At 45.4% G+C, this 12,039-nt stretch overlaps 1 protein-coding gene across 43 annotated transcripts in view; it reads right to left on the bottom strand.

Annotated features, from left to right (window-relative positions):
* SPTAN1 (spectrin alpha, non-erythrocytic 1) overlaps window positions 1–12,039 on the bottom strand; it is a 64,828-nt gene that overhangs the window by 31,359 nt on the left and 21,430 nt on the right. For 22 of the 43 annotated variants that reach the window (XM_023629046.2, XM_023629041.2, XM_070251530.1 and 19 more), the window contains 15 exons: window positions 11,651–11,752; window positions 10,398–10,535; window positions 9,741–9,851; window positions 9,026–9,103; window positions 8,731–8,886; window positions 8,301–8,505; window positions 7,579–7,760; window positions 6,965–7,208; window positions 6,650–6,772; window positions 5,985–6,202; window positions 4,869–4,961; window positions 4,165–4,299; window positions 2,907–3,055; window positions 1,731–1,790; window positions 131–329 (listed from right to left, as the gene is read on the bottom strand). In XM_023629046.2, the coding sequence (XP_023484814.1) occupies window positions 131–329; window positions 1,731–1,790; window positions 2,907–3,055; window positions 4,165–4,299; window positions 4,869–4,961; window positions 5,985–6,202; window positions 6,650–6,772; window positions 6,965–7,208; window positions 7,579–7,760; window positions 8,301–8,505; window positions 8,731–8,886; window positions 9,026–9,103; window positions 9,741–9,851; window positions 10,398–10,535; window positions 11,651–11,752 (2,193 nt within the window). The remainder of the gene's footprint in view (window positions 1–130; window positions 330–1,730; window positions 1,791–2,906; window positions 3,056–4,164; window positions 4,300–4,868; window positions 4,962–5,984; window positions 6,203–6,649; window positions 6,773–6,964; window positions 7,209–7,578; window positions 7,761–8,300; window positions 8,506–8,730; window positions 8,887–9,025; window positions 9,104–9,740; window positions 9,852–10,397; window positions 10,536–11,650; window positions 11,753–12,039) is intronic. The other 21 variants (XM_070251538.1, XM_070251552.1, XM_070251557.1 and 18 more) reach the window with 1 other exon arrangement.

The raw sequence follows: 12,039 nt of genomic DNA, 5'->3' as shown, positions 1-12,039 counted from the left end.
CCTCAAAAAAAAAAAATGCTCACAGATGGTGGAATATAATCCATGTAATTTTCGTTCTAGTAATCTGGAAAAACATCAAGAGAACCAAGGCTTTGAACAATTTTGCAGCTCGGAGCAAGACTTCTCCTACCTTCTGGAAGTCATCGAACTTCTTCTGTAGCACTTCAACCTGCTCCAGGTCTGCGCCAACCTCCTCACTCGTCAGAGCAGCCTCCTTCTCATTGATCCACTGCTGCAGTTCGTTCGCCTCACGGAACAGCATAAACTTCTTACAGCTCTTCTCCAGCATGCCTTTGCGCTTCTCACCCAGCTCCAGCAGAGAACGGTATCTGACGTGATTCAAGGGGGTGACAGAGGGAGCAAGGCGGGCAGTTAGCTTCCCACAGAGGCTAATGGAAAGGCAAACCACCAGGTGTCTCCAACATGTGGATCCAAGGTCATGAGTTTGTAATGACGATGCCTCGTGAGAAAGTCTCAGAGCAAGGATGAAGACGCCAAATACCCACACTCCAGCCTCAGGGATGAGCATGGACTGCACTGTTCACCACTGGGGAGCCAGAACAGCCAGGCACCCTCATCCCTGGGCCAATTTTGCTTTTATAACATCACAACCACAAATGACCGAAACCAAGCGTTCAGCACAATAACACAGGGCTCATGCGACTACAGCTGGGAGATGAGATGAAGTTGCTGGCATAATGTATACAGAGGGCTTTTTCTCCTCTCTTATAATTCTCCGAGCAGCCCCCAAGTGGGGAGTGAAGATATGCTGAGCTTTAAAACAGCCTCATATAGGATGTCCGTATTTCCACAACAGGAGGAATTTTCTACTGTTCCTAAAATAACACATTTATTTCTCAGAACGTTTTGGCAACTGCAGAAGGGAAAACATGTAGAGTACAGAGTATCTGTACTATTTCGTTAGCTGAAGATTTCTTTTTATTTTTGAGGAAGATTAGCCCTGAGCTAACATCTGCTGCCAATCCTCCTCTTTTTGCTGAGGAAGACTGGCCCTGAGCTAACATCTGTGCCCATCTTCCTCTACTTTATATGTGGGATGCCACCACAGCAGGGCGTGCCAAGCGGTGCCATGTTCACACCCAAGATCAAAACCGGAGAACCCCGGGCGGCTGAAGCAGAATGTGCGCACTTAGCTGCTGCGCCACTGGGCCGACCCCTGAAGATTTCTTAACAAGAATCAAAGAATATTCTAACCCTTGGTAACTAATATACAAAAGGCTAAACTCCTACTATCTTCAGACATGAAAATGACAAACAAAAAAAGTGTCAAAAGTTGGAAAAAAAAAAAAAACCCTAGAATCACCATCAAATCTAAGCTTCCCAAAGTGAAATAAGAGAGGAACAAGTTCCCAAGAACCAAAGCACTTTAAAGAGGGGCATTTAATTTCCTTCCCTCTAAAGAACACTACAGAGTCAGCCTTCAGGTTTGCTGCCAATAGTGGCTGGTCCGCCACAAAAGCCAACGGGGAAAGCAACCCCACTCTGAACACACAGCTGCACGTGGAAGCACCCACAAGACGAGTGGCTGTCAACTGACACGGCTTCACCAAAACCTCTTCCCTGGGAGCAAAAGCTGCTGCATGGAAGGCAGTCCCTGCCACCACCTCCTCTTTCAGGATGGACAAGTGCCTTCGAGAGAAGCGGCAGAGGGAGAATGGACAGGCACAGCCATGGACACGGGTGCGCAGCAAGGCTCTCAGCCTACTCACAGTTCTTCCACCTGTTTCATACGCAGAGATACACTGCCGGCCTCCTTAGTTATGCGTGTCCTGCACAGAAGGGGGCACAGCAAAAGCATGCACAAATTAGTGGGATTAATCCACGGGAATGAAAAGCAGCAGCTTTGACTGGTGCCATGACGGTGGATGCTTAAAGTGGGGAAAATTAAAGAGTCATTCAAAAGCTCTTGGAAGGAGGCCAGGCCATGAAGGAAATCACAGTGGAGAGAGAGCAGGAAAATTAAACGGAGGGTTAGTTCATTTTCGTCTCCCTGATGAGAGAGCGATGCTTAAGGCAATAAGTTTTCCTTTGCTGAAAACACTGGTAACTTCACAGAACCAGGCCAGGGAACAGAATGAGCGCTCTTAGAAAAAGCTTCACTGAGAGCTAAGACACAGCTTTACTCAGACAGCCAGTCCGCTCTTTTGCTCTCATATTTATGACCTGGCCAAAACCTCTCATTCTTGTCTCAACAGCAGCAGAAAAAGTCGCAAGTATTTGTAAATACCATAAAGTAGATTTGTCCATAAGTTATTTGTAAATAACTGATCTTTTCAGGGATCACCAAGGTCAGAAAAGTTCTACAATTCTCCAGTGAGAAGGCATCGTTTGCATTTCCCAAGTGTCCAAAGCTGCTAATTTCATTAGCAGAGTAGGATATGCTCTAAAGGAGGGCCATAGGTCAATGTGGGGGCGTAGCTATAGGAAAGAGGAGGAGCCAATAAAAAAACCACCAACCCCCCATTCTCAGAACACAAAGCCATGGCAGAGAGAGAAGCTGTCTCAACAGTCTTTCAAAAGGGGCAGAGCTATAAGGGTGTGAACTTCCAAAAATGCAATTTCAGAAAACATCTCCCGAACAGAGGACGAAGGTTAAGGTGGGAATAATTAGAAAAACGCTGGTTAGGAAAAGAAATTCACAAATGTGAGGGAAAAAACGAAGCAAAATAAGGTATCAGTCAGGGATATTAGGTTCAAACAGAGTTTTGTGGGTTAAAAGTGACTTGGGGAAAGCAGCCAAGAATATGGCCTTGAGTCCTGACGACGGCGCTTGAAGAACATGTGCTCCAGAAACCTCAGGACACTGCCCAACCCTTGGCCCAAGTGTGAGCAGACTGAGTCCCGAATGGTGCCCAGACCTCTGTGATCGGCCGCATCGTGCTTACTGGTTGTCAATCTGCTCCTGCCGCAGGGCGATGCTGCCTTGTTCCTCGAGGAGGTTCTCCCGGGAGGCTGACTGGGCAGGGTCCAATTTCTTCACATATGCGGCTGGCACAAAACCCTGACGGTCATTCACTTCCACTTTCCACCAGTCCTAGGAAAAAAAGGGAGAGAATTGAAAGCATATTCTTTCCCTGAGATAGGGAGAAACCAAGGAGGCACGTCTAACAGCGTCAAAGCCACCTTGCAGAAGGACTGAAATTTCAGTCCGTTCATGACCAGCCAAGCATGGAGAGGGTCACAAGTGAAGCAGGAATGACACCCACCATGAAGGACACTTCCTCTTTGCTTAGATAGTCAAGAATTATGCTGTCCAATACTGCAGCCACTAGTCACATGTGGCTACTTAAACTTAAATAAATTAGAATTAAATTTAAAAACTCATTTGCACTAGTCACATTTCAAGTGCGTAATAATCACATGTGGCTGCTAGCTACTGTACGGCCAGCACACATATACAAACTTGCCGGCATCACAGAAAATTCCATTGGACAATGCTGCTTTGAGTGAACCAGAGTCAGACTGGAGGGTTTGTTTAGGTTTAAATTAGAGTCAACAGAAAGACGTAAATCCCAGGTTTCCTCAAACTCTCATGACTAGGGTAAAGTGGGGGTGTGGAAACAAGGAGGTTCTTAAAAGCTGAGGACCTTTTTCCAGCCTTAACCAAGACGGGAGATAACATCCTTGGGCATTGGTCAGATAATATGCAGGGTATCATGCATCTCACTTCAAGGCCACTGTCAAACCAGAAAGTTCAGGAAGAAAGACTGGTGAACTGGGCAGCATTTAACTTTCAGGAGACAGAGCCCGTGGGGTAATGTCACAGCTGTCTTCAACTGTCTGCTACAATGCAGACTGTAGAGTCTACACTAGGAACCAACCAGTCAAAGTTACAGAGAGGCAGACTCTGGTGCAAAAGAGAAAGAATTCCACTTCGAGGTGTTCACTAGTGGAAAAAAGCTACCCTTGAGAATGTGAGGCACCACACTACTTGCAGATATTCAAGAAGATAGACTGATTACCTTCTTGATCATATCCAATATAGGATAGACCTATATTAAGTGGGAGATTGACTAGGAAAGTAATGTCTCTTCAAATTCTACACCAGCCTCATTTCTGAGAGATACAACTACCCAAAGACACCCAAGTGAGTGAAACCGGTGGTGCTGATGGAAACAAACACACAACTACTTTATGCCTTGCCTTGTTGGTGCTGTTGAGTAAGGTGAGAATATCTCCTTTTTTCATGGTGACCTCTCGAGGACTCTTCTCCTGATAGTCATAGAGAGCCAAGACCAGCTCCTTCCCAGTCTCATCGTCCATGGGGGCCACTTGTTGCTAAAAATCCAAGGGAAGGGCAAACACAGTGAAAGGGTGTCCACGGGTTTCCATCGAAGCAAACTGCAGACTCCAACAGTTGTCGCAAATACCAAATTTACCAAATATTCTCTGTGGCTACCAATAGAATCTAATTCAAGAATGCTGTTTCGTATCTTTAAAAAAACTTGTTTTAGGTGCTGGCCCCGTAGCCGAAGGGGTTGGGTTCGCGCACTCTGCTTTGGCGGCCCAGGGTTTCACTCGTTCGAATCCTGGGCGCGGACATGGCACCGCTCATCAGGCCACGCTGAGGCGGTGTCCCACATACCACAACTAGAAGGACCCACAACTAAAATATATATACGTACTGGGGGGCTTTAGGGAGAAAAAGGAAAAATAAAAAAAATCTTTAAAAAAAAAGACACAAAAACTTGTTTTAAACTGTCTCTAAACCTTTGTGCAGTAAGACCTGATAAAGTCACAAGACTGTCTCCTGTGACCGCAACACCTGCTGGCAGTGTCTGGGTCCTTCGACTTTCCCTGCCTCCCCCTAAATCACTCATAACTGCTGAAACTAGAGCCACGCTTACCCGACACGACTGAGCTTGCTCTCGCAGGGCCTGAATGCTGCTGCCATAGGCGCTGAGATCCGACATCAGAGCCTCGTGTTTCTTCAGTAGAGCCTGAAACCAAAATCACACAGTGACCCCGTGCCAGAAGCCAGAGCTGCCCGGCCCCACTGCCTCACCAAGGTGCCATATGCCTTTCTCAAGCCTCGTCTAGTTACGTGACAATCTGGTCACCTCCTGCTCTACACTTCCACACACTCTTTTTAATAAATGTTGAATTTGGAGGAAATGTTAATTGTGACTTATAGTATTATCTTTTCACCCTGACTTTACGTACTTAACTAAGCAATATTTGAAATAAAGAGAGACATAAGGAACAGTATCACACACATCTGTGAATCTACAACCTATCTTAAGAAAAATATCACCAATAAATCAAAGCTGGCCATATATATATACACTGCCCTCCCTGAGGATATTCACTTCTCTGTCTACATTTAGCACTTCATCATTTTCAAGTACTACCATTTTCAAAGCTTTCTGTTCTCCCATCTTTGGGAGAATCATATTCAGTCCATGACAAAATTCAGCTCATTCTGGTTTTTGTCAAGACTGGCAAGAAAAGAGGTAGGTACAGGAACTACACCTAGACCTTTACAAATAAAATTGCAGAGTTTCAGTCAAAAAACAGAAAACCAGCAAAAATATGTGTTTCTCTTAAGTATGTACACATGCCTATGATGGAAAGACAAAACAAGAACAGCAAGGGGCCGCCCCGGGCCGAGCGGTGAAGTTTGCGCGCTCCGCTTCGCCGGCCCAGGGTTTCACTGGTTTGGAACCTGGGCACGGACATGGCACGGCTCATTAGGCCATGCTGAGGCGGCGTCCCACACGCCACAACTAGAAGGACCTACAGCTAGAATACACAACTACGTACCGGGGGGCTCTGGGGACAAAAAACACAGATTGGCAAGAGATGTTACCTCATGGCCAATCTTTAAGAAAAGGGAGAAAAGAAGCATTAGAAAGTAAAAAATAGATTCTAAAACACCTTGAAAGTCATGATGCTGCACCTTCCACAGTCATTTTCCTAACTGGCAACCCTAGTAAGCGCACCACTCCCCAAGCTTGGGTCACCTCAGCGGAGTCCTCGTCCTTCCCGTAGTCGGTGCTGCCCACGATGGGCTCCTTCTCCCGCATCCAGGACTCGGCTTCGTTGGCGTCGGCAAAGTACTGCTGGGCCTGCAGCGAGTCCTCGAGGTCCTGCCGCCGCTGCGACGCCTTGGACTTCAGCGACTCCCACTTCTGGTTCAGTTCATTGAGCTTGGCCTTCACGTCCTCTGCAGCAAAATGGCCTGGAAGGCGGAAGGGAGGATAGTGAAAAGTATGTTGACATGTTGCAGAAGGACAAAAAAGGGGACACTTTGGTCACTACATTTTGGTGAGCTAGACCCCTTCATAATTCCAAGTTTTACGAGAGGCTCAGGTTCCAACTGTTTAAAAGATCTGTTCGATTTTTGCCTCCTCAAACAATGATCTCTATTTAGATTCTAAAAAGCAGATATCCCCAGTCAGCATTAGTGATGCTATCATAAGGAAATAATAAAAATAATGGCATCCCATAGTTCTCGGTCACTGAGACTCACACGGGCCAGGCTCAGGTCTAGCCAAGGTCAGTTAGGAGAGAATGGGGATGGTATTCAACCCCACAGCCCAGTCTGCCTCAAGTCCATACACTCAATCATAGGAGGGAGATACAATGAGCAAAAGAAAAGTCACTTTCAAGGACGACAACTGCTCACCCTCCTCCACCATGGCGTGCCCCTTCTGGGTGACTGCTTTGATGCGGGGTTCATGTCCAGCAATTTCTGCTTGTAGGGCTTGGTGTTTCTTTAGCAGATTCTGAACTCCAATCAAATCTTTGCCTGAAAGCAGAAACCACTCCTTAGTCATCTAAGCCTTCAAGAGAAAAGTCAGCACTAACCATCGCTCTTAGCTTCCACCACGGATCCAGTTTATTTAAATTTGACCTTGCTCATTCTGACAAGTGTCCCTTTTATGTTATAAGGGCAGAGTCCTTTCTCAACTTGATTCCTATCTGATGGAGGCAGACTGACCTCTGTTGGTGGACGCAGCAATGGGTTCTTTCTCTCGAATCCACGTCTCCTCGTCCTCAACATCACGGAAGAGCTGCTGCAAACGCAGAGAATCAGCCAGCTTCTGCTTCCGGGCAATCATGGGTTCCTTGAGAGCCTCATAGCGAGCCACAAGGGCTTCCTGCTTCTTCTTGATGTTTTCAGCATCAAAATGGCCAGCATCCTGGAACTGGCGGGCCTGAATTGTGATGCCATCAATTCGATCCTGGCAATGGGAAAGGACAGTCTTGAAAGTTTGGACTGGTGTTGGGCAACTACGTTCTTGACATTTCTAGGCTGATTTTATTACTTCAGGTGTGCTCTGATCATATATGAAGAAAAACTGACACGTTTCTTTTCCCACTCCTGAGAGTACTCTTTCTGCCATTTCTTTCCCTCCTTTTGGGCTCCCAGAAAGCTCTGAGGGAAGACAGTTTAATTTGAGCAGAAGCATATGGAACATATAAGCTTACCTAAGAAAATCAACACATCCCATTCCTTCCAAAACTAGTTTGGTGGTGAAATTACTCGCCATCCTTCCCTCGTACCCTTCCTGGATTCATTGGCCCCACAACAGCGCCCACTTCACACTCCACCTGGTGAGCAGCCACATCTGCCTCGAGCAGGGCATGCTTCTTCTGCAGGTTCTGGACGTTGGTAAGGTCTTTGCCATAATCATCTGAAGCCAGGTGACCTTCTACTTCATACAGCCACAGTTCAATGTCCTCAACGTTGCGATTAAACTGCTGCTGCTGGTTAGCCTCGCGAAGCTTGATTCCTAGCCAAAGAGGCAAGGTTGATTTTCTACGTGTTAACATCAGCCTTCTGCCAATACTGCTCATAAACAATGGGATCTCGGTGAAGGACCACCGCTCAGGACTGTAGTTACTGCTTCACCTCTATCACAAAGGTAAAGAACACAAACCACCACCTCTGCCCTCCCTTCTGGATGCTGAAGTAGAAGGTAAGTATTCTAATCCCCATGAGATAAGGGCACTTGAGAATGACTAAACGCCCTTGGCTTACAGCTGAACTTTGATTTCTAGAGATGAGGCCCAACTCAGTCAGGGCCACCTGTCCCAATCATTGTCTTCTCACTCAGGCTCCCCCACCCACCGGCCTGCGCAACCACATTTACCAGATTAGCAAACCATGTAGAACTCAAGGCAAGGAACTCCTTCACAGGAAAGGAGCCCAAACGCAAGGTCATGCACCCCACCTTGCTTGGGGGGGTCTATATCCCTAAAACACTTAACCGGAAGGACTATTTCATTCCCCAAACATCCCTATCACCATCCAGGGAAATATTCTCTCTTACCTTTCAGTTCAGTGGCCTCTAGCAGTTTCTTCCACAAACTGATGACCTCGTTCATACGAGCTGCTACTTCATCCTTGGCATAGTGGTTGACGTCAATCAGCTTCTGCCCAGCTTTCTCCAGGGCATCAATGCGGCTCTGGTTGGCTGAGAGCTCAGCCTCAAAAGCCTGATGCTTCTGTACTTTTCCTTGCAGGTTGGATGGGTCCTGCCAATGAAAGAAAGAAGGCGGTTCTATCTTGAACCTGAGGATGTCAAGTTACCTCACATTACCTTCACACCTATCTTTATGGGGATGTATAATAACGGTATGTTTACATTAAATAGTGAGGTTTCTGGAATTCCTATTTCTTTCCTTAGCTACAATTTATTTCTGAGAGCTGTGTTCAGCTTACTAACCACGTGCTACATGGCAACGCGAACAGTACATTACTTTGTAAGCTTCATCTGTGGCAGTTTTCATCTTCTCGTTGACCCAACTCTTGAGCTCATCGGAATCACGGAAAAACTGCTGCAAGTGGAAGGAATCAGCCAGCTGGGCCCGGCGATACATGGCTCTCTCATGAAGGGCATTGCGGCGGCTCAAAAGCTGAAAGACAAAGCTCCATGTGAATCTCCAGTTCTTACTCCTCAAGAGATTCCAGCTCAAGAGGCTGAACTGCAACATCTGTCTTAGAAGGGACATCCACGTACAGAAAGGAAGGTGTAGAAAGAGCCTGGAGACTTACAGCATCTCGGCGAGTAGCCACATCTTCCATTGCATAGTGGTTGTTCTGGATTAGCTTGGTTGCAAATTCATCTAATGCCTAGGAAGGAAGAAGGAAAGTTCTTCACTGGTAAGCATCCTGTTCCATGGCCTGGCCTCCAGAGAAAAGTAACTGCTGAACAGGTCAAAACCTTAACACAGGTCAAGGTATTCACTAAACCTTGACACAGGTCAAGGTATTCACAGGTCAAGGTATTCACTGAACCTTGACACAAGTCAAGGTGTTCCCACTAAGGTTTGCTATGACAACACTTATCTCAACTTTTGAGTTTTTGCTTGATGTTATTAGTCAGACATAACAATACAATGCTGGCTCCATTCAGGACGGGAGACATTATCTGATATGAGAGTCGGGTCAGATACAGGTTAAAAGCCTTCTCCTCCCTACTTCTATGGTCTATTTTCAATGGGAAAAATGCCTCTTACATTAACTCTCAGCTACTTTTAGAGAAAGCTAAATCTCAATTTGGAGGTTTACATCAAGAAAATGATTTCACACTAAGAGTTGTGTTATGTCTCCAGCAAGATGGTGTATCATGAGATTTTATGCATGCACCGGAGTGCCTTTCACACAGATCCTTCATCAAATCTGTTCAGAAACCTTTCAGAAAAAGAAGAGACTTCTGGCCTGTCTCTGAGGATCACTGGAAGGCACTGAGCACAAGCAGAGATCTTACTGTAATCTTTTCTTCCTGGGCACTGAGGGATTTCTCGAAGTCCTCGTGCTTCTTGAGAAGCGCTTCCACACTATCCAAGGAGTCCCCCAGGTCTTCATTCAGCAGGAATGCCTTGTAAATGGAAAGAAAGCATTCAGAATAATGGCCTATTCCTTTCACCTCTTTAGGCTGGAAAGTAAGGGATATTTTGGCCAAAGTACAAAAAGAAGGAAAGAGACTCTGGCTATTAAACTTTTAAGATCTCTTCTGGAAAGTCTAAAGTCCTTTAAAATTCACTTAAAACTAATGCAACAATAACATGAAATTCTTATTCTACATTCTACTGAAACTTTTTCAAATAGCTTATGTTGCTTCTATTAGATTTAAATTATGCATAATGCTAGGTTCTAAGGAAAAAAATTCTCTTTAATAAAAAACAATTTACAACATTACACTCATCTGAAAAACTGGGGCCTTTTCTGAGAGCCTCGCAATCTCAGGAGAGGGGAGAAATGCTGGCAGAGCCGACGGAGGCTGGCTCAGCAACCCCTCCTCACTGATTCAGAACTGAAATGGTAAGGATTTCCTATACATACTAAGCAAACTATCTGCGAAGCAGACGAAACAGAAACAAAGACTCTGCTCACTGGGCTGGCAAGGTTTCCGCTCACACATTACCTCTTGCTTGCTCATCCAGTTGTCCACCTGCTCGGTGTCACGGTAGAAAAGCTGCAGGTCCATGCACTGCTCGTACTGCTGCCTGCGCAGCTCCCACAGCTCCAGCAGGGCAGCTCTCTCCTCAGAAAGAATGGTCAGCTTGGAGGAGAAGGAAACAGAAAGGCAGGGAAGAAATGTCAGTCGCAATGCCCTCCAGCCAGACATAAAGGCTGCCCTGGAATTTCTAATCCTCACACTAATCTTTGGGACTTTTTTCGATTTTCAAAAGGGAAAGAATAACATTCACTTGTGTGTGTCAGCCAAGTCACAAGAAATCACTCAAATCCTGAGCAGCTTCTATGCTTAGGCTACATCTAAGAGAGATGGCCCTGTCCTAATTAGTCTTGAATTATACTATTATTATTTATTTATTTTCTTTTGAGGATGATCAGCCCTGAGCTAACATCTGCCACCAATCCTCCTCTTTTTACTGAAGAAGACTGGCCCTGAGCTAACATCCATGCCCGTCTTCCTCTACTTTATATGTGGTACACCTGCTACAGCATGGCTTGAGAAGCAGTGTAGTTCTGCAGCCAGGATCCAAACCGGCAAACCCTGGACAGTGAAAACGGAACGTGAACTTAACCACCGCGCCACCAGGCCAGCCCCTAGAATTATATTATTGCCACATTATCACAAATGATTTTAGTCAAAATGCTAAGTAAACTCCTAGGAAGAAGAAAAAGGGCCTCTATCTAAAAGCGAGGCAGTATAAATGGAGTAGGGACTCTCAGTTGAGCAATGTCAACTGAGTGGGTACTCCAGAAAATATGTCAAATAAATTCACGAATGCCTTAGAAATAATTTTTTGGCTCCAAAGTTAATGATAACAAATGTGTCTTTGAAATGTCTTCCCTTGACCTATATATTAAAATATACATCATTATCTAATGTTCTTCAGGCATATTTACACTCAAAGATTCTTTCCTCTTGGCTCCAAATACTAACGCAGGACTCAACTCCCTGTAAAGTCACCTTTAAGTAGGAAATGTGTCATATATGCCCCAAATAAGTGGAACCTTCTCTCCCTGTTCAATCACCAGACTGTACACACATCTGCTTTTTAAACCTCTGAAGAAGCTGCTCGGTAACTTCCAGGTGGAATCTCTAAGTTTTCTCAGACCCCATGGTGAACGCGCCATCTGGCTATTTAAGGATGAGGAAGAATACGAGCTTTCAGAGACTTTTAGTAAAAGAACCTTTTCTCTTTTTACCTTCTCCTTCACTTCATCCGAGGCGTAATGGCCAGCAGCAAGCAGGGCCTGTCCAGATTCATCTGCAGATTTAAAGCTATCTTCATGAGCATCAATTTCACCCTACAGGGGAAAAAAGGCACACTCAATGCCCAGCATTTTGTAAAAGAAAACTAAGTTGTTGAATTTCAAATAATCACTACACATCAAAAATATCACATCTAATATGAAGATCCGAACAAAAGACAAGATCAGGTTTCTTGGTATCAGTGAAGATCATCAAACGAGAACATCACTTATTAAAAAGACTTTTTCCAATTGGCTTTTCATGCCACCTCCGCCAAACTCTGTCAAGTTCCACACATTCACAGGGTCTGAGCTTGCTGTTTTCTGTTCCGTTGGTCTATTTG

Source organism: Equus caballus, chromosome 25 (genome assembly GCF_041296265.1).
Source record: "Equus caballus isolate H_3958 breed thoroughbred chromosome 25, TB-T2T, whole genome shotgun sequence".
Lineage (NCBI taxonomy): Eukaryota > Metazoa > Chordata > Mammalia > Perissodactyla > Equidae > Equus > Equus caballus.
The sequence above is the reverse complement of the archived record's forward strand: the minus strand, read 5'-3'. Positions and strand labels throughout refer to the sequence as shown.